General features: G+C 38.9%; 1 protein-coding gene across 1 annotated transcript in view; it reads left to right on the forward strand.

Annotated features, from left to right (window-relative positions):
- Positions 1 to 13,882, forward strand: part of Vps13b (vacuolar protein sorting 13 homolog B) — a 551,580-nt gene that overhangs the window by 316,311 nt on the left and 221,387 nt on the right. Inside the window, exon 31 of the mRNA XM_051159473.1 lies at positions 13,195 to 13,398. Coding sequence (XP_051015430.1) covers positions 13,195 to 13,398 — 204 coding nt within the window. The remainder of the gene's footprint in view (positions 1 to 13,194; positions 13,399 to 13,882) is intronic.

Here is a 13,882-nt window from a genome sequence, read left to right on the forward strand (position 1 = left end):
TGGGGCAATGTTGACCTTAGTGTCTTTTTATGTGTTTTTTAAATATATAATAACAACTATAAACTATCAAAGAAGCAGGGAAATGTGACACAATAGCAGGAAACAAATTACTCAAAATTAAGTCAGTAAGAGAAAGACCACCAATGACATCGGTGCCTTCCTCAATTAATCTCAATCCTTATATTTTGAGACATGATTTCTCACTGAACCTGTGATTTGCTAATTGAGCTAGACTAGCCAGCCATCAATCTCCAACATTGCCTGTCTCCATGTCGTCGGTGCTGAGATTATACATGCTGTGTCAACACCTAGCTTTTACCAGTATGCTGCGGAGTTGAACTCTGGTCCTCAGGTGCATCTCCCTAGCCTCAAGGAAAATTTTTTTTAGTTTAATAATGCCAAAGTATATGCACTAGAAAATAGAGGTATTCTTCTTACCAGTACTTATTCCAAAATACTTCTTTATGCTGCATTCACTGTTCATGTTTAGGTCAATTCTGTTTTGGCCTTTTTTTTTTTTTTTTTTTTTAATGTGCCTCTCTGTTGTCTTAATTAATAGTGTGTCCTCTATATACATAGTGTTTTCAAAGATGTATTTGTGTTAACTCAATAATGTTTTGTGGTCCTCTTCGCATATCATAGTAAGGAAAAGGGCCCTTTAAAAACTAACATTTTAATACTGTTTTTTGTTTTGAGCCAGCTAGATAGTCAACAAACTACCTTAATGTAACTATTCTTTAAACATTTTCAATTAGAACTCTCAGACTTAAAAACATTTACATAATAAAATTTAAAAGCAAACCTCAGTTGTCTCCTTCAGTGGAAGATCCAGAATGTCTGTCCTTAAGGATAACTATCCTACTTGGTAGCTGAAATTATTGTAGTGTTCTTTGTTGCCGTTTGAATGAGGATGGCCAAGGGAGTCATAGTTCAGCAGTACTACATTTCCGTTGGTAAGGGGTTTAGGTTTCAATGTATGTATTCCTTGGATAACACCATTTGATAGCACCAACCCTCTCAAAGTGCTCGGTTTTGAGCATGTTAACATCCCAGCCTCGTAACTCAGCATGTGCCTTCTCCCCTAATCCCACCTCACCTTGTACCTCAAATCCCACCATAATTGCTTCCTTGCCTAGGCCTTGTTCAAGTTAACTGCGTATCCCAGTAATGTTTAGTGTGTTCCATTCTGAGTCTGTCATGTATATGTTTTCAACTTTCTTGAAATATGGCTTACCTTGATGGGATGATAGAATCCTAGCATACTTTAGCTAAGTATTTTTTATTCCTTAAGAATCTCATATCTTCATATAATATACATTGATCATGTCTTCCACTACCTCCCTCCAATCTCCTTATTGTCTCCAGCCCCAGCTTGCTCCCAACCTCATGGTCTCTTTTGTTGCTGATGTTATTCAGACACCCTCACTCCAGCTAATGCTGCCCTGTGCGGATTTGTGTGTGGCCATCCACTGCCTACCAGCAGCCAACCTTCTCTGTAGCCACTAGCCACCTGTAACTCCTCTAGTAGAGGTGGGGTTTTCATTTCGTGTTCAATGTTATCACTTAAAAATTTCTTAAGAATTTCAGTCTTTGCTTTTCTCAAATCCTGTTCCATTTTGAAGCTCCTACAGGAGGTTCTGTTTTCCTCTCCAGTGCCGTGCATACTACACCTCACCCCTCCACACAGTACTCTCCTCAGGTAGGCATGGGGGCTATGGTTAGTGGTAAGGACTTCAGTCTAGAGGCATTTCACCTGAAGTCTTACACTTACATTTCATATTTTTATTTTATTTTATTTTTTACTGTTTACATAACTAGTATTTTTGTTTTTCATCTATCTATTCTTGTTACCAGGTAGGATATTTGACCACTTAACACATTTTCTTTAGTGTTCTTAAAATGTTGTGCTCTGTGAGATCCTCTCTTTAAGAAAAGTGAGACAGGATAGGTGAATGGATGGGTGGGGGAAGGGAGAGAGAGGGAGAGAAAGATGATAGACAGACAGACTGATAGAATTGCCATTTTTTTTCCACAGTTAGAAAGCTTGGCATCATTGATTCCCTGCAGCGATGTGTACACAGAGTCTGTGTCTAATGACATTGCATCTTTCTGAGTAGCTTGACCCCTGGCTGCTCTCTTTCCTCGCTGAGCCCGGAGCAGCAGCACAAGTGTGCAGTATGCAGCCAGACTCGTCTGCTACATAAGTGCTCAGAGAACCTGCTTTGCTTATTTTTCTTTTTTAACAAAAATTCAGTTGATGACTAGTATTTCAGATGCATTATTGCCTACCAAAAAAAAAAAAAAACTTTATGTTTCCTAAATGGAAACTATTATTTTATTTGAGGTTGATAAACATTTATAAAATACAGCTCAAAGCTTATTGACACTAATGTGTTATTAATTACTGTTTTTAGAAGCATGATTACTCCAAGTCTGTCATGTAGTATCTTGTTCAGAGTTTTAGCATTTGCAGGTGACATAACTGTTTTACCCAGTATATTTTAAAAATAATTTTAGTATCTAATTTCGATTCTTTGGTTGTATATAGCCTCATCAATCTTTACAATGGCAACCCTAACTTTCTAAAGGGCTGCAGAAAAGCGCATCGATGTGGCTAAGAAACTGGTGTTGAAATGAACTTAACCTTTCAGTTCATATTTTCTACTGAATATTGAAGCACATAAATGGAAGAAATTCAGCGCTTAATGTCAATAACAACCGGGCATGTTTTTCAGGAAAGGAGGTTCATTTAAAACAGAGGAATATGGGACTATAGAGATGGCTCAGCAGTTGAGCAGAGGCTGCTCTTGCAGAGGACGTAGGATTGGTTCCAGGGACCCAGCACCCTCTCATGACCTCTGTGGCACCAGCACACACATGGTGCACAAGCATTCAGGCAAATGCTCATACATATAAAATTAATTTTAAAAGTAAGACAGGAAAATGGTTTTTCAGAAGTGTCATTATAAGCTTTTTTCCCTTAATGAATGTTGCTCAGCTTATGACATTATTCCTTGTGCAGTCTGCTATAACTTATCTTGCCTATTTTAATAGAAAGCCGTGGTTTCCAGTGATGAGAATAAATTCTACAAATCCCACCTCCCCTGAAAAAAACCCATGTTCTTTCCTTCTCCAGCCTCTCATTGTCTGCTGATTCTCTGAATATACAAATGTCTTCAAAAAGGCCATTGTGTTGTTTTTGGCAAGGTATGCTTCTGCACCTAGCCCTGCTCAGCCTCATCTTGTAGTGCCCAGGCTGGTTTCAGATGGCTGCCTTGTGCAGGTCAGGTGACTCAGAAGGGGTAATTAGGGTCACTTGCTGAAAGCTCTGTAGGAAGCGCATGCTGAGGTTTCATCCTTGCCCGTTCTTCAGCTGCCCTAGCTGAGGGCTTCTGGCTACTCTCTGGCTCTGACTAAGGCACCTACTCTTGCGGCTTCCTGTGGCAGGATACACTTTCCCATGAATTTGTGTCTGTTTGCTGCCAAAGCGCTTCCTCAGTAGCAGTCTCAAAAGCACTCTAAGTTCTGCTGTCATAATTGTAGGCTGTCTTTAAAATACTGAGTTCTTTGACTTTGTGCTTGTAGTTCACACTGGAAAGAAGCTACAGGGCACTAGGATATGCTTCAGATCCCATCATGGGCTTTTAATTTGAAAAAAAAAAAAAAAACACCTTACAGTTCTTTAAAATACCCTTGGATTATATGACGTTCACTGGATATGGGATATATCAAGTCCTGACTGGAATCTTTCATTAAGGCACTAAGATTTTCTTGCCACTTTAACGTATAAGCATAACACTTATAGGCTTAAACATAAAAGAGAGAATGCATAATGTACCTTTAAAATGCACCCAAAGGGTCAACAAGATGGCTCAGCAAGTAAAGGAGCTTGTTACCAATTCTGACAACCTGAGTTCAGTTCCTGGGCCCCACATAGTATAGGAGAAAACCAACTGGCAAAAGTTGTGCTCTGCTACCAAGAAGAGACTTGATACCCTATGAGCATATACAGGGGGAGGAAGTCCCCCTCAGTCACAGTCCCAGGGGAGGGGAGTAAGGGAAAAGTGGGAGGGAGGGAGGAATGGGAGGATACAAGGGATGGGATAACCATTGAGATGTAACAAGAATAAATTAATTTTAAAAAATTAAAAAAAAAGTTGTGCCCTGACCTCCACTCTCATCCACATATCTACCTACTACAACACACAAAATAAATAAATGATTATAATGAAAAGGTTTAAATACACCTTAAAAATAAATTTAAAACTAAGTATCCAGAATATTTGGAATACAATGTTTGTTTAGCATGGCTACTGACATGCAAGACAGAAAAATGGTAAAAATGTTGTGCTGTCTATTTAAGTGCCTGATATAAAATAGTATCTTTTTACAGTAATAGAAATAATTGAATGTTATAATTAAAGAATATCCTGTAGGTTCATTTCCTATATGTGTTTATGGATGGAAGGATGAATACATGATACATCAAACATACACAGTTTTTAAAACATCTTAATAATGAACTTGTAAATGTGAGATGCCATATGTACCCTGTATTGACTACTGTCCATTTTCAGCCAGGAATCTAATATTTCTACCACAAAGGAGCTAATTAGAAGGAAAATTAGGAAGCAAGAATCATACACATATTTACTACATGTTTTACGTGTGTGTGTCATGTATGAGTGGCATGTTGTTTCAGAGAACACCCTTGTACTTCCCATGTAAAGCAAGTAAACACTTGTGTTCCACGGCATCAATAGAAATGTGCACTGTCCCATGCACATTTCACTCTATCTATTACTGTGTCCACTGAGAAAATATTAACTGCTTATAACAGTTTAGTGACTGTTTGCACACAGCCACATTAATACTACCCGGAACCCCAGCTGCCTTCATTCCTGCGATAGTAACCTGTATGTCAAAGATGAACTCTGTTCTGCCTTTATAATCATTGACAAATCTCAAGAAACTAAATGCTAATTTCAGTTTTTAATTTGTGAATACTTTTTTCTTAACCTTTGTTTCTCACTTATAAAGTTTCTTGCCATAGATTCTGAGCAAAAGCAACACAATAAACAAAAAATATAAGTAAAGTTAAATTACTCATTTTAATATCAAGTAATAGGCACTAATCCTCTGTCGTATTTTCATACAAATCTCCCAGTGCATCAGTAAACATTAATAACTGTGGCTATAACAGTAGCATTGGAGCCAGTTTCTGCCCATATTATTTATTGCTTCCGTTATTTAGTGAAAACTCATATGTATACATATTTGATATTTAAAGATCAGAAGGCACAGAGCTTCTCTACAGGAGATAATGCTTTGAATTTGAAGAGTGTTTTTCCTTTCATTGAATTGCCTGTTACCCACGTATGGGTTTGATAAACTGGCACAACAGTGAAAGAAATTCCTGCCCTCTGTCAGCTTATCAAATGCACTGTGGACAGCGTATCTTTGTTTTAAGTATACTGCCTCAGTCACTTTGAGTTCTGAATAGAATCCATGAAGTTTATGTCCAGTGAAACATAACCTCAGTATTATCAGGTGATTTAAGTGAACACCTGATCAAACTGAGGTATAGTACCACTGGACTTAAAAATTTCCCAAATCTAGGAAAAATAAACAAATGCATAGGGTTACAGAATTGTAGCATCATTTGCTCAGTTTAGTGACAGAAGAGACATTAATGAAATGTTCAAAGAGATAATCCTTTAATTTGCTTTCATTCTGGTAAACAGTGTCAAGTTATATTATAAACATACTTAAGTTTTAAAGTAAGAAATTTTGAATATATATACATTATATTCCTAGTTTGTATCACCTCAGATATTCTTCTAGAGTTTATATGGATTTACATTTTGTCTAATTTCAATTATTTTATTTGAAAATTCATCCTGAGAAACGTAGTGTTCTTCAAAAACAAAAAACTGAACAGTGTACCAGAATCATTTGTATATTGTCCAGATTCAAGTATGGTTATGTGAGAAATAAATATTCTGAAGTTTGTTCTTGTTCTAAAAGTATAATTCAGGCTTAGGTAAAAACAAACAAACAAACAAACAAACAAAACAACAACAACTGGTTCTTAAGATCATACATTTTAAAATAGTATAGCATTTAGCTTTATTCATGCCAATCTAAAATAAACTTGTTAAATCTTTTCAACTTTGGATGAATTTGCCTGCTATAGAATACACAGTATGAAAGCACAGTTTTCATGACTATTCTATCCTCCAGTTCTTGGAGAGTAGAGGGTGGTGTGCTGTCACAGTACCTCTTCAGTGTGGTCCCGGGGCGGCTGCGACTAGAAGTGTAGCACAGTGGTCCTGAGCAGGAGGTGCTCTCCCTACTGCTGAAACTGCAGTGTCCAGGAGCTTTTTTTAAACAAGGGACTTCTTTTAAATGTGTCTGGTCACCTCAAAGGCTATGGAGACCATTTCCTGCCAGTAGGATTAGAGGAAGGAAGCACCAGGCCAGAGTGTTTGATGTGTGATGTTCTGTAATTCCTTTCATGTGTTTGGTGGCTTTTATATGATGATCAGTGTTCTGCTACCAATTGTGACCCTGGTGTGGTCCAGGTTATTAAAGTTTAAACATCTTTAATGTATAGGGTCCGTAACTATACCTAGCAGCGTTATTGTAATTAAGGATAGTTTTATGTTAAATAGCCACCTCTCATTTTCATTAAAATATTTATTCTTTAAAATGGAGTAATTTTCTTAGTGACTATGATCTTAGTGGCTGAAAGAGATGATTCTCTGTTGGGACCGCCAGCTCTTACTTTACTAGAGACACTCACATACTCTTTAGGGGTCTCCTCAGTTGACCTTGTAGACCTGATTTTTTTTTTCTTTTTCTTTTCTTTTCTTTTTTTTTTCCAAAACAGGGTTTCTGTGTGTAGTTTTGGCTGTCCTGGACTCATTTGTAAATCAGGCTGGCCTGAAACTCATAGCAATCCACCTGCCTCTGCCTCCCAAGTGCTGGGATTAAAGGTGTGCGCCACCACGCCCCTCTAAGACCTGATTTTTTTTTAAATCAGCATTTTCCCCATAGTCTCTTATGAGTATCTATAAAGTTCAAAATGGAACCCTGCTTCATGTTGTATATTAACTACTGCTTTCATTACTGTTACACAATACCTGATAAACAGCAATGTAGGTGAGAAACATTTTGGAGACTTATGCTTTGAGGACAGGTAAGCCCATCAATGCCATTAAGCCATAGCAGCTCAAAGCTCTGCTGGGAGAACTGTGGACATGCTTGCCCAAAGCCTGTCAGAAAGCGCTCCTGCTGTGGTAGCAGGAGTGCGAAGCTGTATGTTCGCATCTCTGCAGGCCAGGCAGCAGAAAGCAGGAAACAAAGCTACACCAGTGACCCACTTCCTCCAGCTACACCACAACACCCGAAAGTTCTCAGCCTCCCAAAACTATACCAGTGGCAAGTCAAGCTTTGCAACAAGCATGTGGGCGTTTGTGTGCACACTGTAGCGATGCCTTTACTGAAAGTGTGGTAAGATTAAATGATAAGCTGCCTTGGACTTAGGGTGGCTTATTTGGGGCCATCAATAAGAAGGATTATAAATTATATATAATTGCACTGACCTAAACAATATTCATGCTTAATTGTAAACAGTGACCTAATACTGTAGTCCATGTGGGGAAATGTTATGCAGCCATCGTTAGGATGATGTGAATGCCATTTTTTAACATAAAATGGGATGAACATGGTTAAACTAGAAATGATCATAGTGAGTGAGTTAATCCAGGAGCAGAAAGACTCAAATGGTATATACTCACTTATATCTCGGCACTAGCCCAAGAGGCATGTCCTATGAAAGTCTTCACTTATCAGGAAAGTGGGACAGAGGGGAGGACATCCTATTGAGACTGTAGGTGAGAGAAGCATGGGAGAATAGGGAAATAGCAGGATCCAGAGGGTCCTAGAAACCTACAAGAAGAACATTATGACGGGCGGATCTGGGCCCAGGGGTCCTGCTCAAACTATGGCACCAGCCAAGGACTATATGTGCAGTAAACATCAAACCCCTACCGAGATCTAGCCAATGGACAGGACATTCTCCACAGTTGAAGGGAGAGTGGAGACTGACTTTCACATGAACTCTGGTGCCCCATATTTGACCACATCCCCTTGATGGGGAGGCCTGGTGGCACTCAGAGGAAGGATAGCAGGCTACCAAGAAGAGACTTGATACCCTATGAGCATATACAGAGGGAGGAAGTCCCCCTCAGTCATAGTCATAGGGGAGGAGAGTAGGGGGAAAGCAGGAGAGAGGGAGGAATGGGAGGATACAAGGGATGGGGTAACTATTGAGATGTAATATGAATGAATTAATTGAAAAAAACATAAAATGGGATGTAGGTGTTTACTTATTCAATAATAAGATCTTGACTATGTGTATAGTATGTTCTTGTCCATTAATGTATCTGGGTGAGTGAAAAAGGCCTGAGAGCTTTAGTGGTGTAACTGGTCATTTACAACAGTCTCAGATCATTTGGGTAGATCACATTCAAATAATTTATGACTTTACTTTGTATTTATAGTGATATTTTTGTTATTATATACAAAATAACCTAATTTTTAGTTTGTCAATGATATTGAACTTGAGGTTACGGTTAGGATTACAATCCTTTCTCCAGTTCTCAATATACTATAGGCAGATTAAGCAGTTACTTAAAAATATTCAACTGTTAACACAATGATGATGGTATTCCAAATTAGTATTCGGCAAGAATCCTAGATGTACTGTACTTATTTCCTGTGAGTGAATTTATGTAACCCTTATTCTATCTGAATTCGCTCCTTGTGTTATCACGATACTATCAAATAAAATTCCAGCTGCAACTGAAGTTTGCATAGCCTACCACCAAGTGCCTGAAGCGCCCGGTATGTGCTTCCCATGTCCGACCCTCTAACATTATTGTGGACCTGACTGTAAAGTGCTCTGCTGTCCCTCATCCACACAGCCCAGGAGGCCTCCACAACCTCAACTCACCCAGCATACGCCACCTGTATCTATTATGCCGTCATAATTGAAATGCCTTTTCCTGTGCTGAGACTGAAGTAACCTCAACATGCTTAGCATCTTCTTGAGCTTGGAGACGAGATGGTGCTGTTAAGGGAAAATACTTTTCCTCACCTCTGCAATCTCTTATTGTTTCACTGATTTTTTAAAACTGCTTAATGAATAGTGAATATAAATTTGAGACTCTTCGGCTTCGTGTTCTAAATGGCCAAGATTGCGGTATTTGTGAATTTGAAATTTTCCATAGATTATAAATTAATACAGTTTTGTTTTAAAGGCGTTGGGTTGTTGAATGTCAAATCTAAGCATTTTTCCTTACAATGCATGCAACAAGGAAAGGGAGGAGAAAAGGGGGACAGGTCTGCCTAAGGCCTCCCCCCGACCTGCCGAGGCGGTTGGCCTCCACCTGGGAGGCTAGCACTTCTCCAGTCTCTAGGAGTTTGCACCTCCTGCCGCCGAAGTGTGCTGCCCTAAGTTACTCCCTGAGAGCTCAGTGTTGCTTTCAGTCTGACAGTCAACCATTTTATCTCCTGCCATATTGACTTTTGAAATTACTGCCATTCCTGGTGACTTCGTGATAAATATGTAGACATTTAATTTATTCAAGACATAAAGGTTGTACTTGGTCTTATGTTCCTATTTTCTGGCTTGTTTGCGTTTTGTAGATCTCAATTGAGCTATAAGCGAATGAGTTTTGCTACTTTACATTGAATTCCCAAGATATGCCTATTCAGCAGTGAGCAGTAAATGGTTCAGCATGAGCTGCGCCTTGTGTAAACATACAAAAGGCCTGTCCCAGACTAAATCAATTTAAAAAGGAAAACATTAAAGCTATGTTTCCTGTTATACACTTAAAATCGTCTTTGGTTCCTTATGATTACATTATTGACCAACTATCCTCCCACACCACCTGCTGAATAGTCCAAATGGAATGGGAGGCCAAAGCAATTACAATTACAGCTCCTCCACTGCAGCTGATGAGGCCGCCTTTTGTGCTAAGGGTAAGGAAGTAATGGAACCCTGCTTCTCCCTCTTTCCTGACTCCATTGCTCAGTTTCAAAGGCAGCAATAAGGACAGAGCAAAGTTCATAGAGCTTTTTATGGTGCATGAGTTTGAGACAAAAAAATATGATTTTTATTTTCAATAGCAAACATGTCTAGCAAAAGAAAACAACTATGAGGCTTTTTGTTACAAGATATTTACATCCTATTCTTAAGGCAGATTTAGTTAAATTTAAGCATTTTAGTCATTACTGATTTTACTAGTAGTATGTTTTCTTTGTAAAGAATTTAAAATAAATTGTTGAGATTGTGTAATATAAGGGAAAAGTTGACTCATAAGCCTAAAAAGCATCTATATTAAGCTTATTACAGAAAAATCAAACCAAACTCAGTTTTTATATTAAGCAAATTTCTTAAAATACCAACACTAATAACAAAGTGCCATATTTTTGTACTTTCTAATATAAACATGTGATTTTTACTTGGGAAAGTAAAGTGGGAATACACTTATGTGTCCTGACTTTATATCTTAGGTGCTAAGAAATGGCTGAAGAAACTGTTTTGCAAAGATGTGCATATACTTTTATTTGACCTAAACTTTCCATAGTAAACTTTTTCTTAGCCTGGGAAGTGGAGATTTATTACGTGCTAACCAGCATTCTATTACAGTGGTTTTCGGCTAATAAAAATGTGGCTTGTATTCGCTAATGACCAATGTTTTTTGGTTTTTTTCTGTTGTGTTGTTGGTTTGTTGTTTGTTTTGATTTTCCCAATTCTAACCCATACTTTATATGGAAGAGTTCTTTGTGTCACTCTCTGGTCATTCCACTTCTGTCTAACAGCTTATACCGAGACGGAGGCAAGTCAAATAGGATGCTTTCTTTTCCAAGAGTGTATGTAACAACCTCTGCACATATGCACATGTGTATGTATGTGTATGCTCTCAGGAATTATAACTAACCAGAAACTCAGGCGTTGTCTGGATGGCTGTGTCCTTCCATCATTTCTATATTCTATTCAGCAGGGGTAGAATGGCTGTGTTGCAAAGTAAGCCCACTGTTTAGGCCATTTAGCTCCGTTCTCCACAGCTGTGCTTTGTTTGGCTCCTTCAGGCGTTGCCTAGTGAGGGCTGGTGGAACTCATTTGGTCCTTGATGCCCTCTGCTCTACACAGTAGCTATTCAGAGGCTTCTTGCCGTTTCTGGATTGGCTGTTACCACATCTTTGGGGCTGGTGTCACCTGTGTGAGGTACTTCTTCATCCCTATAAAGAGGGACTTAACCTAGATACTTCCTTTCTCTCTCCTGGGCCGCCCACACCTCTGTTAGGTGGTCCTTGTGTGTTTTCAGTTGTAATCTGTGTTCAGCCTCTTCTCTGTTTTCTGATTGCTTCTAAACTCCCCCTAGATGTGCAGCATTGAGAGAAGACAGTGGTTTTATAGTCCTAACACAGGAATGGTGAAGGGCTTTGCTGCTTTCCCACTTGCCTCGTTATATTAGCAGAGATTTGTGTGGTCAGGGTATTAAAATGGGTCATTTTCACAAAAAAAAAAAAGACTTTGTATAAAGAAAATTGATGTAATTAGTGGAAGATATGAGAGGATGACTATGATGAAAAGAATAAGAAATGTCTTCTGGGAAGAGAGAGAGAGAGCCAGGAGAGAGTTAGTTTTGGTTTGGTTTGGTTTGGTTTTCCTCCAGAAGTCTGAAGCGCCTGGCTCTGTAAACTGGCTTAGCTTCCTCCTGTTGTCTGCTTACTTTGTTCAGCATCATAGTTTTGTTGCCTCTTTTATTGCGTATATCTTATTTACTTTTTTATCCTTTTATTTTTCCCTTTCTCTAGTTCATCACTTGTTTGGCCCAGTTGATTATCTCTTACTATTTCACTGGTCTCTGCTCTTGTGTCCCACTCTGCCTCCTGAGCCTATGTTCCTCAGAACAGTAGCATGTTAAACAGGGCACTTCCCTGAAGTGCCATCTCCACTGTATCCAATGCCTTTAGTGCATTAAGATTGGAATTGTTTCTTCTAAGATAGGGCGAGTTCAGAGTGGTAAGGCCGTAGACTGGAGTTGTTTCTTAATTCATTTTTTGACTTAAAAATGTCCTTTAAATTTCTAAATATAAGAACTTTTGCAGGTTCTCTCTTTCTCTTATTTATTTATTTATTTATTTATTTATTCATTCATTCATTTATTTTTGGTTTCCTTATTCCTTTGATTTATCAGAAGACCTAAAGAGAAGCAGTTGTAATGCTTTCTTTTCTAGTGTTACCAGGGAAACCAAATATGTGGTACCAAGCCGACCATAAGGGAGGAGTACATCCTCCAAGGCTACTAATCCATTATCCTAGCTCCCTAATGTGATGTTTATATCCTCCCATTCTGTGTATTATCACCCTGAAAGTCCAGTGAGGATTTAAAAAGAATCTCTTCCCTTAGCTGTTTATATATCCAAACCCCCATTTTAACTATAGGTTATTTTCATTTCTTCTGTTTTGTTTTCTTCTGACCTTTAAGGGTAAGTGATTCTATTGCTGTCTGCAGTTCTTCATGACTCTTTAGCGTTCTTCTTCTCTGGCACACATGGGGATTTTTGTCTTTAGGCAGTTCTGCTTCGTGCATGCTCGCCAGCATTTGTGAGCTCTTTGAGGCTCTGATTCTGCTTTCTAGTCTGGCCATGTCCTGCTCAAGGCCCCTGAGCAGCATATGTCAGTTCTTAGGAAGGTGTTCCATTGGCCTTGGAATGGGTTTGGGGAAGGGAGCATGTCTAAACTAGTTTTGTCACACTTTGCAGCTTTGCTGTTTTCAGCTTCTCTGAACAGTTTTTTTTTCTTAATTATCATAGTAGAAGTTGAAAGAATCATAGCCTTAAAATCATATATGTAGAAATACTTAGAAAAGGGTTATAGTGCTGTGATTAGTGTAAAACAATCATCATGCTAGATAAGTAGGACGTTTGTACACCTTTACTTTTATAGCAGTGTATGGTAACTTGCTAATACTTTTGTCATGTCTGTGGTTAACCTAGTTTATTAACTAATATGATCACTGATCTTAATTATCAATTTAGAGTGAACGTCGTTATGATACTAATTAGTAAGCAAATAATCATAGACTATGTTTGCTTTTTTCATTGCCTTCTCAGGAGAGCCTTGAACTTAGGAATTCTTCGAGATCCTGGATCAGAAATTGAAGATAGACAGTACCAAATAGACCTGCAGTCCATCAATATTGGTACTGCCCAGTGGGATCAACTCAAGCCAGAGAAAGGGAGTGGCGCAGGAGGAGTGCCCTCGGAGAGTGAGAGGAATTCTCAGAACCCAGCATTGGAGTGGAACATGGCCAGCAGGTAGGAAAGGGCTGGGGAATGGCTGCCCTTTCTAATCTTGTTAGGACAGGTGGCAACCAACATACCCAACACAGATGGTTTTGTATTGTTACTGCTTTTTATTACAAATGTGAAATCCAGTTTGTAGCTGTTTTGTTTTGTCCTTATAAGTAATTCAAAATGATTATTCCTGGAATTCCTAGATAATAAAAGTTCAGCACACATAAGAGGGTAAATTCCTATCAGGGTTAAATTTCCTAGGGAGATCTTGGCCACTTTCATGGTGCTGTTGCAAGCTAGGCCATCCCTGATCTTCCCTTTCAGATGGGCTGCTGCTTTCCTAGCCATAGGGAGGCAGTTCCCATCTCAGTGTGTTGCCGTGACCCTAAGACAGCCACCAGCCCCTGCTCACACTTTGGGTTTTGGTTCATTTTTAATTTGAACACAATATATTATCTGGCAAGACATTGACAGTTTGGGGAGCAGCTGTTCCTTCAGGGTTTCT

Source organism: Acomys russatus, chromosome 17 (assembly GCF_903995435.1).
Source record: "Acomys russatus chromosome 17, mAcoRus1.1, whole genome shotgun sequence".
In the NCBI taxonomy this organism is placed as follows: domain Eukaryota; kingdom Metazoa; phylum Chordata; class Mammalia; order Rodentia; family Muridae; genus Acomys; species Acomys russatus.